Source organism: Ursus maritimus, unplaced genomic scaffold (genome assembly GCF_017311325.1).
Source record: "Ursus maritimus isolate PB19 unplaced genomic scaffold, ASM1731132v1 scaffold_21, whole genome shotgun sequence".
Classification (NCBI taxonomy): Eukaryota; Metazoa; Chordata; class Mammalia; order Carnivora; family Ursidae; genus Ursus; species Ursus maritimus.
This window is the reverse complement of record NW_024424564.1, coordinates 40325202-40338016: the sequence shown is the minus strand read 5'-3', so window position 1 is coordinate 40338016 and position 12815 is coordinate 40325202. Positions and strand designations below refer to the sequence as shown.

At 45.9% G+C, this 12815-nt stretch overlaps 1 protein-coding gene across 1 annotated transcript in view; it reads right to left on the bottom strand.

Annotated features, from left to right (window-relative positions):
• Positions 1 to 11221, bottom strand: part of CUNH12orf75 (chromosome unknown C12orf75 homolog) — a 36210-nt gene extending 24989 nt beyond the window's left edge. The window contains exons 1-2 of the mRNA XM_040637415.1: positions 11117 to 11221; positions 10647 to 10741 (exon numbers count right to left, since the gene is read on the bottom strand). Of these exons, the coding sequence (XP_040493349.1) occupies positions 10647 to 10692 (46 nt within the window). The 5' untranslated portion in view covers positions 10693 to 10741; positions 11117 to 11221. The remainder of the gene's footprint in view (positions 1 to 10646; positions 10742 to 11116) is intronic.
• Between the last annotated feature and the right edge of the window lie 1594 nt (positions 11222 to 12815).

Genomic DNA, 12815 nt, shown 5'->3' with positions numbered 1-12815 from the left:
AGAACCAGAGGGGTCAGAAACTCTGAAACTGCAAAGTCTTAGAGAAGCTGGCAGAGATCGTAATGAGGACCGTGAGTCCTCCGCAGACAGATGAAGGGCCATCGAACGCAATCCACAGGGAGAGCGGAGGGGACAGAGGCGGTCCCGCTCCATCTCAGGGAGCACTCCGGGTGGCAGGGAAAGAACAGCAGGGAACAGGAAGGCAAAGTCCTTGCTCAGATTATTCTTCCAAAGGTCACGAATCACTGCTTCGGTTTCTAATACTGGGCGGGTAAAGGCAGCTGAGAAGACAAAACACAGTAATGTGTGTGTAACTAGTTTCAAAACAGCAACATGTTGTCTAATGAGTACTGATTTTAATCAGCCACCAGGAACCCTCCAAACACTTCACCTGATTGCTCCGGGCGCCAGGCACTCTCCGAGCCGCTTCCCTGCCGGGATCACCACCTAGCATCCCAGCGGGGCCGGCGGCAGATGCCTGGTGCTACCTTCCAAAAGGAAGTCAGCACACCATTTCTTCAGTTTGCAAATGTCCCTCATTTAAAGGGTACCGTCTCTTTAATACGTGCAATGGTGGGGGTAGGCAAAGACGTCAGAAACACTACATCCAGTATACACGTGATTGTAATAAGAAGCTCCTTTTTTTTTAAAGGGAAGAAAATGTGCATCTTAGAAGCAAGGTAGCGTGATATTAATGATAAGCTTATAACCAGGACAGGTAGATAAGACTCCCCAACATACAACTTCTCAGAGTGGGAAAAAAAAGTGTGTAACTGTTGGAAACCCTCGGCAAAACTATCAGAATACGTAGGTATATAAAATGTAAAATATCGGGGCACCTGAGGGGTTCAGTCGGTTAAGCGGCTGCCTTTGGCTGGGGTCGTGATCCCAGGGTCCTGCTCCTCCCTCTCCTCCCCAGCTCCTGCTCTCTCGCTCATTCTATCTCAAATAAATAAATAAAATCTTTAAAAAATAATAATAAAAGGTAAAATATCTCTTTGTTCTACAAAAGTATAAAATCATAAAATTAATAAATAGAAGAAAAATCATTATTACCCTCACTGCAACCTTATAATCACACTTCATCCTATATTGATTGTAATTAACCAGATGGAGATCTCTACTCTAGAGAATGTATGCAAAAAAACACTTTATCTAGAACAACTCAGGTAATGGTAAAATCCCATTTGCTTTAAGTTGTGTGTATGGTCCATGTGACTTATCCTTTGCTAAACAAATATTTATAATGGTATCTAATTCTTTCCAGGCACCTGGGACAGAGCATTGATTCCTGTTAGCACCACTTCATTTCCTGCCAAAATGACACTTTACTGTTTAAACATAGCCTTGATGTACTAATACCACGGCTTAGAAGAAGCTGTGATGGGGGAAAGGTAATAATGCTTCTTGTAGAATGAAAGCACCACAAAGTCCATAAGACTAAAGACTTGATGACTATTTTCCAAAACCGTATAAAGGATGATAATTTTAAGTATCTTCCTAAAAAAGAAAAAGGAGGGAAGGTTTGCTCTCACAACAGTATTATATGCAGTTTCAATGACAAAAAAAGTAATTCTAAATGGTTAGGGGTCTGTAAGGAAGGACATTTCCTTCTGAAAGTGGGAAACAGTTAAACATTGTTGGTTGTTCAAAACATCACTTCACCAAGACTGTGTATACCTTTTACTTCACACACTTCAAGAGATTTTAATATTTTGTTCATGAGTCTTAAAGTCAAAAGTCTCAGTCACTTAAAAAAGCATAGCAAACCCAATGTTTTATTCAAACGTTCGAAACACTTCATCTGATATTGTGGGGTTATAGAAAGATATTTGGACTTTGTCCGCTCTTTCTGGCACGAAACTTCTAAAAACTTTGGAGCCAGTTCCATTCTAATGAAGGGACTCTTCACGGAACCCAAGATAGCTTCAGGATGGGGACTGGTCACCCACCCGAGAAGCCAAGCCTTGTTAGCAGCTCGGAACTTTGGCTCCAACCCCATCCCCAGGGAAGGGAGAGGAGCTGGAGATTGAGTTAATCACCAACAGCCAATGATTCCTTCAATCACACCTATGTAATGAACCTCACGTAAAAAGCCCTGAGCAATGAGGCTCTGAGAGCTTCTGAGTTGGTGACCACATCCACGTGGCAGGAGGGCGGCACACCCCAGCTACATGGGGACAGAGATTCCTATGCTCGGGGCCCTTCCAGACATCACCCTATGTACCTCTCCATCTGGCTGTTCATTTGTGTCCTTTATAATAAACTGGTCAATTGAAACCCATAAGTAAAGTGCCTTCCTGAATTCCGTGCCTTTCTAGCAAATTATCAAATATGAGAAAGGGTGCTGGGGGAACCCCAAACTTGTGGCCAAGTTGGATAGAAGTGGGAGTAATCTGAGGACCCAATACTCACGACTGCTGTCAGAAGTGAGGACATCTTTTTTTTTTTTTTAAAGATTTTATTTATTTATTTGACAGAGATAGAGACAGCCAGCGAGAGAGGGAACACAAGCAGGGGGAGTGGGAGAGGAAGAAGCAGGCTCATAGCAGAGGAGCCTGATGTGGGGCTCGATCCCATAACGCCGGGATCACGCCCTGAGCCGAAGGCAGACGCTTAACCGCTGTGCCACCCAGGCGCCCCAGAAGTGAGGACATTTTGTGCAACCTTGCCCTTAACCCTGTGGCCAGAGACAGACGCCAGGCAGTTAGGGTCAGAAGTGAAGTGCGTTGTATGACCCCCAGTGCGTGTCAGAGAATCGGAAAGCTGGATGGCATCAGGAGGGGAGAAAAACCTCTCAGAGAGTCTCGCTGTTTCCTAACATGTTTTATAAACATGCGCTGTCCTAAGAAGTAACTGAGGCTCTAAACAACCTTGAAGTGCCCTCTCACTCACACATCAAGACTGACTCGTACCGCACTTGCTTCAGCAAATAACGATGTGCACGCCAGGCAGAGTTTGTGAGCTGTATTTCCTAACTGTCTAATTACCTCCCGCCCCCGAATAACTACAGGAAAACCTTCTGATTAGTTTCGTAGGGCTGCTGTAACAAATCCCCAAAGACTGGGCGGCTTAAAATGACAAGAAACCAATGCTCTCCGCATTCTGGAAGCCAGAGGCATAAAATCAAGGTGTCCGCGCATCCAAACTGCCCCGCCCCTCTGAGCCCCTGGCGACAGTGAGCATTCGCTCCTTGGCATTCTTTGGCCTGTGGCTGTGTCGTACACACTCTCTGCTCCGCTCATGTCCCCGCATCACCTACTCTCTGTCATAGGGACACTCACCAGTGGACTTAGAGCCCACCCAGATTATCTCAAAATCCTTAATTACATCTGCAAAGACCCTTTTTCCAAGGAAGATAACATTCACACATTCCAAGGATTAGGACAGGGACATCTTTTTAGAGGCCACCATTCAACCCACTCCACCTTCTTATCCCTGTCCTCTCCCGTCCCTCCAAAACCAGAAATTTTCTTTTGGAAAGAAATGCATAGCAAAATTAAGATTGGGGGGAGAGGGATTAAATTTAATGTAACGTCATACATCCCACAAATGCAGGCAACTGTAAAGCCAGCCAGCTGCAAGACACTACACGGGCCCACGAGTTTAAGGTAGGTAGACAGAACATCTTGGTTTCTATAGACAGATGCTCCTTTCCCATCTAATCGTTCGTACAAATTAAGAAGAGTGAGCTGTAATGCCCAGTATGCTTTTCAACATTGTTCAGGTTGGTACATTTACCATTTTGAGTTTCCTCCCACGTGCCAAATTTTAACATAAAGAAAAGACTATCTCTTAAAAGAAAGGCCACATACGTGTCTACATTTGAAAAACTAGCCTCCTGACACCTTTTTTCATCACGGTCCTATTGCACTCTATAGAATTTATGTCATAGACTGGAAATAGTCACAAGTAAATGAATTGCTAAGTTACATATTAAATCGTATTTCTATCTTCCGACTTAGTGGTGACAATTTAAACACACGTGCCAAAAAATAAAATTGTGAACACGAAGAATTTCTAAAAAGCACTAAAGATTTTCAAATCACTCTTCTCTCAGCCTAAATGATCAGAAACATAAATGATTGTGGCTCTTGTGGGAAATAATAAAAACATGCAGGAATGTCTTATTCTTTGTTTTATAAAAGAAAAGAAACGGCCCTCTGAGAACTGTATAAACATCACTGCAGAAAAATAAACAAAATTCTCTTTAATTTTGACAGCTCGTGATGTCTCCTCTGACCCGTAATAGTTCCAAAACTATGTCATAGTCTTAGTTTGGCCAAAAGTAGTAGAACAACAGCTCTTAGTTCATCCAAAACAATGTTATTTTTCAAGAAGCCAATAAAAGAACTAGATTCGTAAGTCATTTTTTTCAATAAAGGAGAAAAAAATTCAGGCCAATGTCTTCTAGAAATATAAAATTCTGTTCATGAATATGGAAGGTCTTGCAGAAAGTCTCTTCGTTTGCAGGTTGTCCTTGCTGAGCACTACACGTTAGGGAACTACAGATTAATAAATAAAGACAGCCACAGAGGGACAGACGTAAGGTAAGGCAGTGACATCGGGCTGCTATATTGTAACTAAAGCCATGTCTATACTGAGCGGTAAGAAGCTTGTGGCAGAACTGAATACCTCACTGAGGCCACCTTCACAACCCCTGCACATGGCCACAAGGTCACTTCCAGGGAGCTGCAGCGCATGAATGTCCTGAGTCCGTCGCACCGGTGGTAAGTGCCTGGACAGAGGTATTTCCACATCTCTCCCGTCATGCACCATCACTTCCAACATGGAACCTCCAAGAGTGTACCGATCACCTGCACCTTCCTACCTTCCCTTTAGAGGTAGTAGAATCTTCTAGTTACCCAGCATTAGTTTGGGTTCATGTTTTTTCTCCTCCCCATGCAGCCCATCCTCAGCCTGGCTGTCCCAGGGGTTTCTGGCATCAATGTCTCCAGGCCCTTCTCACTGCCCTGACTCCAGACAGCCACTGCTGTATGCCCCCTCTCTCCTTCTACACCAATTACAAAAGTCTTTCCCTATATTCGTAATAAATAGCATAGTGGGTACTCACAACATACAAGGCACTGTTCTAAGCACTTTACTTACATTAACTCATTTTATGTTGGAGTCGGTTCTATTCTTACTCCCCCATTTTACAGTTGAGAAAACCAAGGTATAGTTTAAGAGAATTGCCCAAGGTCACGCAGCTGATAAATGACAAAAGCAGGATTCAAACTTGGGCTTTTTGGTACCAGAGCCCACCCTCAACTCTGAGGCTTGGCTTTCCTGCCTGTCTGTCCTCCTCACCCTCCATTCTAACCACTCTTCCTTCTCAAAACCCTATAACCAATGCGAACTACTAAAGCCAGTCAAGCCAGACTTACTGCCCTGAAATGCACGGAGCCCATTTCTGTCCCTATGATTTCACACAGCACTAAGAATGCCCTCCCTTCCATTATCTGCTTATCCAAACATTACCTATTCTTCAGAACCAAATCAAGTGCCACTTCTTGCAAGCAGGCTACCCTGACTACTTGAGGTTTTATTTTATTCTCTCAATCGCAATATCAGTCACACAATTTAGGACTTAATTTTGCATCTTCTTTGTTTCCCCAATATGTTCTTCATTCAACAACAACAACAACAAAATTTCTTTGAGAGCCAAAAATCCCATTGAAAGTTTGGGTCCTAGTCTAGAGGCTGAGGGTACAGCTGGGAACAAGATACAGGAGGCTCTCATGAGGCCTACATTTGGAGGAAGGGAACAGAAGAGGCAATAAATAAATAAACAAAATATCAGCTCTCCAGGAAAGAGAAAACAACAAAAGTCAGTTCAGAATGTTTAAGGAATTGAGGGGCGCCTGGGTGGCTCAGTCATTAAGCGTCTGCCTTGGGCTCAGGGCCTGATCCCAGGGTCCTGGGATCGAGCCCTGCATCAGGCTCCCTGCTCCGCTGGGAAGCCTGCTTCTTCCTCTCCCACTCCCCCTGCTTGCATTCCCTCTCTCGCTGGCTGTCTCTCTCTGTCAAATAAATACATAAATAAACAAATAAGACTGTTTAAGGAATTGAAAGAAGGATGGTGGGGTTGGGGTCGGGGGCAACGGCAGGGAAGTAGGAGTCATAAGTGACCTCTCGGATGCTATCAACAAAATTTTATATTCTTTCCCCGATGCGACCTGGGCTCATGCTAAGCACAAGGGCAACATCTCAGTCCTACCAAACCATTTATAGATGTAAATTAAGGCTGGACCACAGAGCTACATCAAAAGAAGAGAATGCAATTATCTAGCTAATTGAGGATGAAGAGAAAACTAATCTAAACAATTGGACCCAAAAGGATTGCATTAACTCCCCGGGTACACTGACAAAATAGGATAAATAATTATTAAACTCCTCCTCTTCAGACTATTGTTCTAAAAATAGCAGAAGAACCATTACAGAAACATTCGGATAATAAACTGCCACGGAGTTATGATCAGACAGTTGCCAGTTACATACCTTCGGTAGAAAAACTACAGCTAAAAAATTCAATCAGCTCTCATGAGCAGAATACTTCTGAAATAAGTCCTCCACTGCAAAGAATTTCTACAGCCTGCACTGACACAAGTTATTGTAGATATTTGGAACCATCCAAACTTTTTAAGGGATTTTCTGGTTTACCTGAAAAGAGACTGCCTGGCTTACATCGCAGACTTGCTTACCCATCTATATGTATGAGTGTACAAAAGGGAATGGCCCACCTGTTTCGATCATTAGCTCAAATGCAGGGCTGCTCATTTCTCTGCCTACTTACAATGTTCAAGGAAAAACAAGGGGACAGAGAATCTGACGGCTGAGAGAGAGAGCTGGGGCTGGAGAGCAGAGAGAAACAGAGCAAGAGCTCCCTGCCTTATAGAAAATGCAACACTTTTAAAATGGATTATTTAATCCAGATGTTTCTCTACAGTTTAGGGGCTGGACTCCAGACTATGCAGGACGAATATACTGAATCTTCACTTAGTGGAAAATATAAGAAGTCCTACTACAGTTCTAGGTAGGGGAAAATCAAATTCCTGCATGGAGAGAGTGATCTTCCTAAAACATGAAAATGGAGAGCGCTCTCATGCAATCGAAAGGGTTCTCAAGACGCCCATCTGGACCGACAGCTCCACTCCTCCCCAAAGCCTCCAGTGATTAAACTGTATTATTCAACATCTCCTAGGCACTTGGATGTCCCATGTGTCTTCTACCATAGTTTGCTTTGCTATTCTCCAATGGGTTAATCTACCTAGACTATCAGCTTCTCAAGAGCATGAAAGTTTGATTTCGTTCCACCACCCACGGCTGGCTGCCCAAGCCCTGCCTTACAAGTTCCCAGGAAAGTGCAGTGCTCTGCATGGAAAGGCGGACTGGGTGCGTTTAAGCTGACTAAGGGAAGAAATCTTTAGGAGAAATCTTACCAGAATTAGGTAGGGCCTGAGTGGTCTAGGGGCTGATTTCTTATGGCTGTTTGATCATTTTACTGCAGGTCAGTTTCCCCACCAACTGGACATACGGAATCAAATGTACTCCAGCACACTAGTAAAAATCAATTTGTCATATTAACCAATTTCTCTAGACAAAAGCCAAGAAAGGCAGTTGTTCAGACAGCTCCAGGAGAGGACAAACAATTACCTCGTTCTACCTGAACCACTTACGGAGTAGAACAGGGCTCAGAATGGAGATTTCAGGTTTAAGGGTATTATTATAATGTGCTAATGCACCCTTTGGAAGGTGATTTGCCATATTCTTGTAGAAAAATGATCAGGGAAAGCCATTTCACCTTCAACATGGTAATATTCCACTACTCTATGATAATTACAGTTTACACAGTGCTTTCACTCTGTAACTCAGAAATGTGAAACGAAATGCCCATAGCAACGCAACCAGCACAGAGCCAAAGTCAAGCTTGAGCCTCACTCTCCAGGCTCCAAGTTCAGCGCCCTTCCCACCTCCTCTCTGTACTTTGTTATTTATGTATCTATGGCTGGCTGGCTGGGTGGACTGATTGATTGCTGAAAAGCTTAAGGATAACTATTGAATTGTATGATCCTGGGACATTTCAGAAGTCCCATTTTAAGTACCTGGAGGACAGGAACAACATCTTTTTCTTTTTTTAAGATTTTTAATTTATTTATGAAAGAGAGAGAAAGGGGGAGCAGGGGGAGGAGCAGAGGGAGAGGGACAAGCAGACCCCACACTGAGCATGGAGCCCAATGCGGGGCTTAATCCCAGGACCCTGAGATCATGACCTGAGCCAAAACCAAGAGTCAGATGCTTAACCAACTGAGTCACCCAGGCGCCCCGGGACAACATCTATTTAATGCATTTATTTCCCACTTGGGTTCAGGACAACAAGTGCGCAACTTGGTCAACAGCGTGTCTGATGCTGATGTCAAAGTTCACAACCGAAAAATATTCAAATACCTTTGCCCGGTGGTTTAGTTTTCTTCATCTTACACATTTCCTTTCTGAAACTAAAGTCCTATGACCATTGGACCGAAAAACTTCAAAATAACGACGACCAAATCCCAAAGCCAGTCAGCTGGACTCTAGCAAGGACAGGTTTGGGGAATGACTTCTCAGAGACCAGGGCAGATCCATCAAAGAGCTGATGCGATAAGTCCCTACTCGTCATGTTCTCTCCTTAATGTTTTCCAGTCGGCACTATCTTGCATTTCCCTGAACAAAAAGCAATTTTTAGCAAAGAGCAAGCTAGAGGAGACAACAACGTGCTCTTCCGTGAACTGTCCTTCATAAACAAAACCCAGACTACTCGACAAGAAGGCGTGCACTTGGAGTGGTTTTTTCAACACAACTATATCTCCTTTTCTGTAAAAAGGGATGTGCACCTTGAAAAAAAAAGAGGTCAACCAAATATCTGTAAGGACAATCAGATGTTCCCATTTTCTGACATTACCATATCCAAATTACCTTATCATCACTCGGATTTAGCAACGGTGCCCTCCCTCCTATCCCCAAATCTGACAAACAGCTCATTAATAAATAAAAATGTAAATGAACTAAGCTAGCTCCACTGAAAGGAAATGTTACAAATCCTTCCTATGATTTCTTTTTTTTTTTAGTGTAGATAACTGTTCTTAGGCTTTTGAAAGAGAGGTTGCACATGCAGTGGACTGCATAAGACCCCAGCGCCTGGTATAGGATGCGGCCTGGATGCTGTTCCAGGTTTCCATGCAGAGCTTTCTGGCCACTCTCAGAATCTCGTTTGCCCTTGTTGGCATAAGACGCCAACTAGGATAACTAACCCGTCTCACTGTTATATGAACGGCAGAGATTTGTTCTCTGGTGGGAGGAGAGTTTCATTCAAGATGGTAAAGGTTATCTGTAAGAGATCAACTTTTCGGTGAATCATTACCTGGGTTCATTCACAGCTCTAGGACTAGAATCCCACATTTTAGTGTCTTCTCGGGGAAAACAGAATATTCCATGTGTGGTTACGGACAAAGAGGAAACACAAACTTGGCCAATTCATAGAGCGGATTTCCACACCTGATCCCACTAAGTAAACATCAAAATAAACTTTAAAATATTAAACGAATAAGGCTTGAATCTTAAGCTCCATCTTCCACTGATGTCTGGGTTAAGGGAAGTGACAGGCCCAAGGTCACGAAGTTATTGAGAGGGCATCCACGCCAGTCTGCTAGGAAATACTGCAGCATCAGATTGCTGCTTGCATTTGCTGGTGAGGATAGGATGTGGCATCTGATTGATCGCAATTGGAGGAGATAGGAGTGCTTTATCCAAAAGGATACTAGAAGAGGCCCCCAGATACTACTCAAAACAGATTCAGATTCTTAAATCGGGAGACACTAGCTGGGTTAAAAGGAAAGGGTGAGTTTTGGAATAATTCACTTGACACAAAGCCTGGCTGACGGGGAAAATCTAGGAGATCTCTCCTGCCAATCAACAAAACGAAGTGTGTAAAAGAAGTTTCAATATATTTTTCTAATGAAAAATATATGAACAGATCACTGCTCTGTCACACTTATCTAAAACATCCTTAACACTGCAGCTTCTCGAAGAAATCCTACGAGCAGCCCAGCCGCTCTCAGGCATCAGTACAGACTCAGATGAATTTTCAGAGCCCGGCTAGCAGTTTTCCCAACCCCACTCGCACCACCACCACCACCACCAAAAAAGTACTGAATTGCACTGCCGCACTTTCCTGTTGCAGCGTCAGGGTTGCGAGGGGCTGGCGGTGAGGTCTGCGGGGCAAGCGTGGGAGGGGAAGGAGCGGATGCGGACCGCGGCCAGGAATCCTCTCCCCTCGAAAGGCACCGGGCTACCCGCTGCAGGGGAGCCCCACCGCGCGTCCTCCCCGCGCACCCTCCGCAGGATCGCCCCGCAGGCTCCACTCGTCCGGGTGCGACCGCCCCCGCGCGGGGGAAATGCCCCGCTTCGCGTCCCTCCAAAAGCGGGAGGTCTGGCCCTCCCCCCCCCACCCCGTCCCGAAAATGGGGAGGGGAGAGGGGGTTGCGCGCCCTCCCTCCCCCCGGTCCCCGCTGCGCCCCGCCGCCTCTTCCCCGGCCTCTCCCGCAACGGCGGCCCGCCCGGCAGACCTCCCCGCCGCCCCCGAGTCCCCGGCCCGCGCCCCCACTCACCTCGGCCGGCGCCCGCGCTGGTGGCGGTGGAGTTCCCGCAGCCCATCGCGCCGCTGGCCCGGGAAGCAGCGCTCGGGAGCTGGCGGCCGCCGGTCCTGGGGGCGGAGATGGAGGCGGAGGGCGGCGCGCCCCAAACCGGAGGCCGGCGGGGGGCGCGCGGGGCCGGGTGGGCGCGCGGGACCTCCCCCTCCCTCCACAGAGGGGTGCGGGCCAGGGCGCGGGCTGGGGCGGAAACCGCCCGGCACCCCTCTCCCTAGCAGCGGTCGGGGTCCCCGCCGGACCCACCCGTCACCTCGGCAACCGCGGCGACGCCCAATCCCCGGCCTCCTTCGGACTCTCCGGCCGGGCATTGGTCGTCGTGAAGAGGGGGCGGGAGTTTAAAGTGGGTTTGGGGGCGAGGGCGAGGCTGGGGGCGTGGCCGGCGCGGGCCGGGGGTGAGGCGGCGGGGCCGGGGATGCCCACCTACTCACCTCCACGCCCTCTTTGCCTTTTCTTCCCCTCCCTGCTTCAGGATGTGGGCAGGAGGGGAAGTGGCAGACACACCTATTTTGCATACAGTGGACGCCCAATAAATGTTACTGAATGATATTCAGGTCTGAAGACAACACCGAAATCCATTTCTTCTTTAACAGAAAACTAATGCAGCTCTGTTCCCCAATACACTTGGACTAGGAAAGAGCATAAAGTCTTCCCCAGGTCGGTCCCATTAGCCTCCTCCCCTTTAATTGTGTTTGCTGTGATTTCGATAGCCTGCAGGACCTTCGCTCACTTACTGACCGAACTGTGAATTCACTTGGCACCTTTCAACCTAACATTTGGGCAAGTGTTACTGGAGTCAAACTGTCTGATTTACAATCCGTGCTCTGCCCCTTAATAGTTATGTGACCTCAGCAAAGTTACTTAACCCGTTAGTGTGTCAGTTGTTTTACCTGTAACGTGGCAGTAATAACTCAGGCACGTGTATAAACACCTAAGACAGTGCCTGATCCCAGATAAAGGTCAGCTATTCTTGGTCTTAAGTCCCATTAGATTTGAATACTAATTCCCTGAAGGTAAGGACTGATTTCTCATAGCGTCCTCCTGGCTCGTAGTACAGACTCAGTAAGTGTTTTGTGAGATGAATTGAAGCCAGGAATTAAATCTCCATTTTAAATCCATTTAATATTTATAGAGAGCCTAGCCTGTGCCAAGTCCTTTGTTAAAATTAAGTTCCAGTGATACAAACATGTAGGAGACAGTCTAACCAGGCAGACAGATTATAAACAAATTAATTACAATATAGTGGGGATGTTAACAAAGGAATACAGGGTGCTATGGGAGCCCAGAGGATCTGGGATCCTGGTTAGAAGATTTCTCTAAAACAGAACAATTGTATTTAGAGAAAACCTTGAGCTAGAACGGAGGCCTTGGTGGACTGTTGAACATGACCTTTGAGGCAACGGGGAGCATGGGGTAATTTTCTCATTCAGGATTCCCCATTCCTCCTTCGAAAATTAGATATACCTGGGCATGTCCTGAGATAGGAATTAATTCTTGAGCAAATGAGGGTGTTTCTGAATTGGGCTGACTTCTAGAAGCCCTGCTTCTCTACGTTGGCCTCCACCATCTTTGTTCAGTAGCTCCTTCCTTACAAATCCAGAATTGGCAGGGAGAATAAGACTATCAAGTACACAAGGAAAATACTCTGGTTTATTTCTGTGCTGTTGCTGGACTCCAGCCCTAGGACAGTTGGAGGAAAGAGAAAAACAGACCCTGACATCCAGTCAGCGGCCCGACACCGTGAGGCCTTTGAGTTCTTCTGTTAAACGGTTACACAGAACACCAATCTCAGACAAGGCCCCTTGCTAACTCTGAGGAAGTCAGACCAAAAACAAGACCACTCAGAACTCTTGTCTGAGTATGACAAAAACGGGGTCACTGGCAAACCACAAACACAGCCTCACTCAATCCTGGCTAACATGAATGATCTGCTACTTTTTTTACCAGTTACGGTAAAAAAAGTTTTGTCCCCATCCCAGACTTTCTGCCTCATAGATGAAATTTATTAAGAATATCCCACCATAGAATTGTCCCTGCTTCCGGACAACACCCAAGCCAGGAAAAAAGAAGTCCTGCTTTCTGAAACACCAGCCATAACCACCTAACTTGAACCCAAATCCTATAGAATCT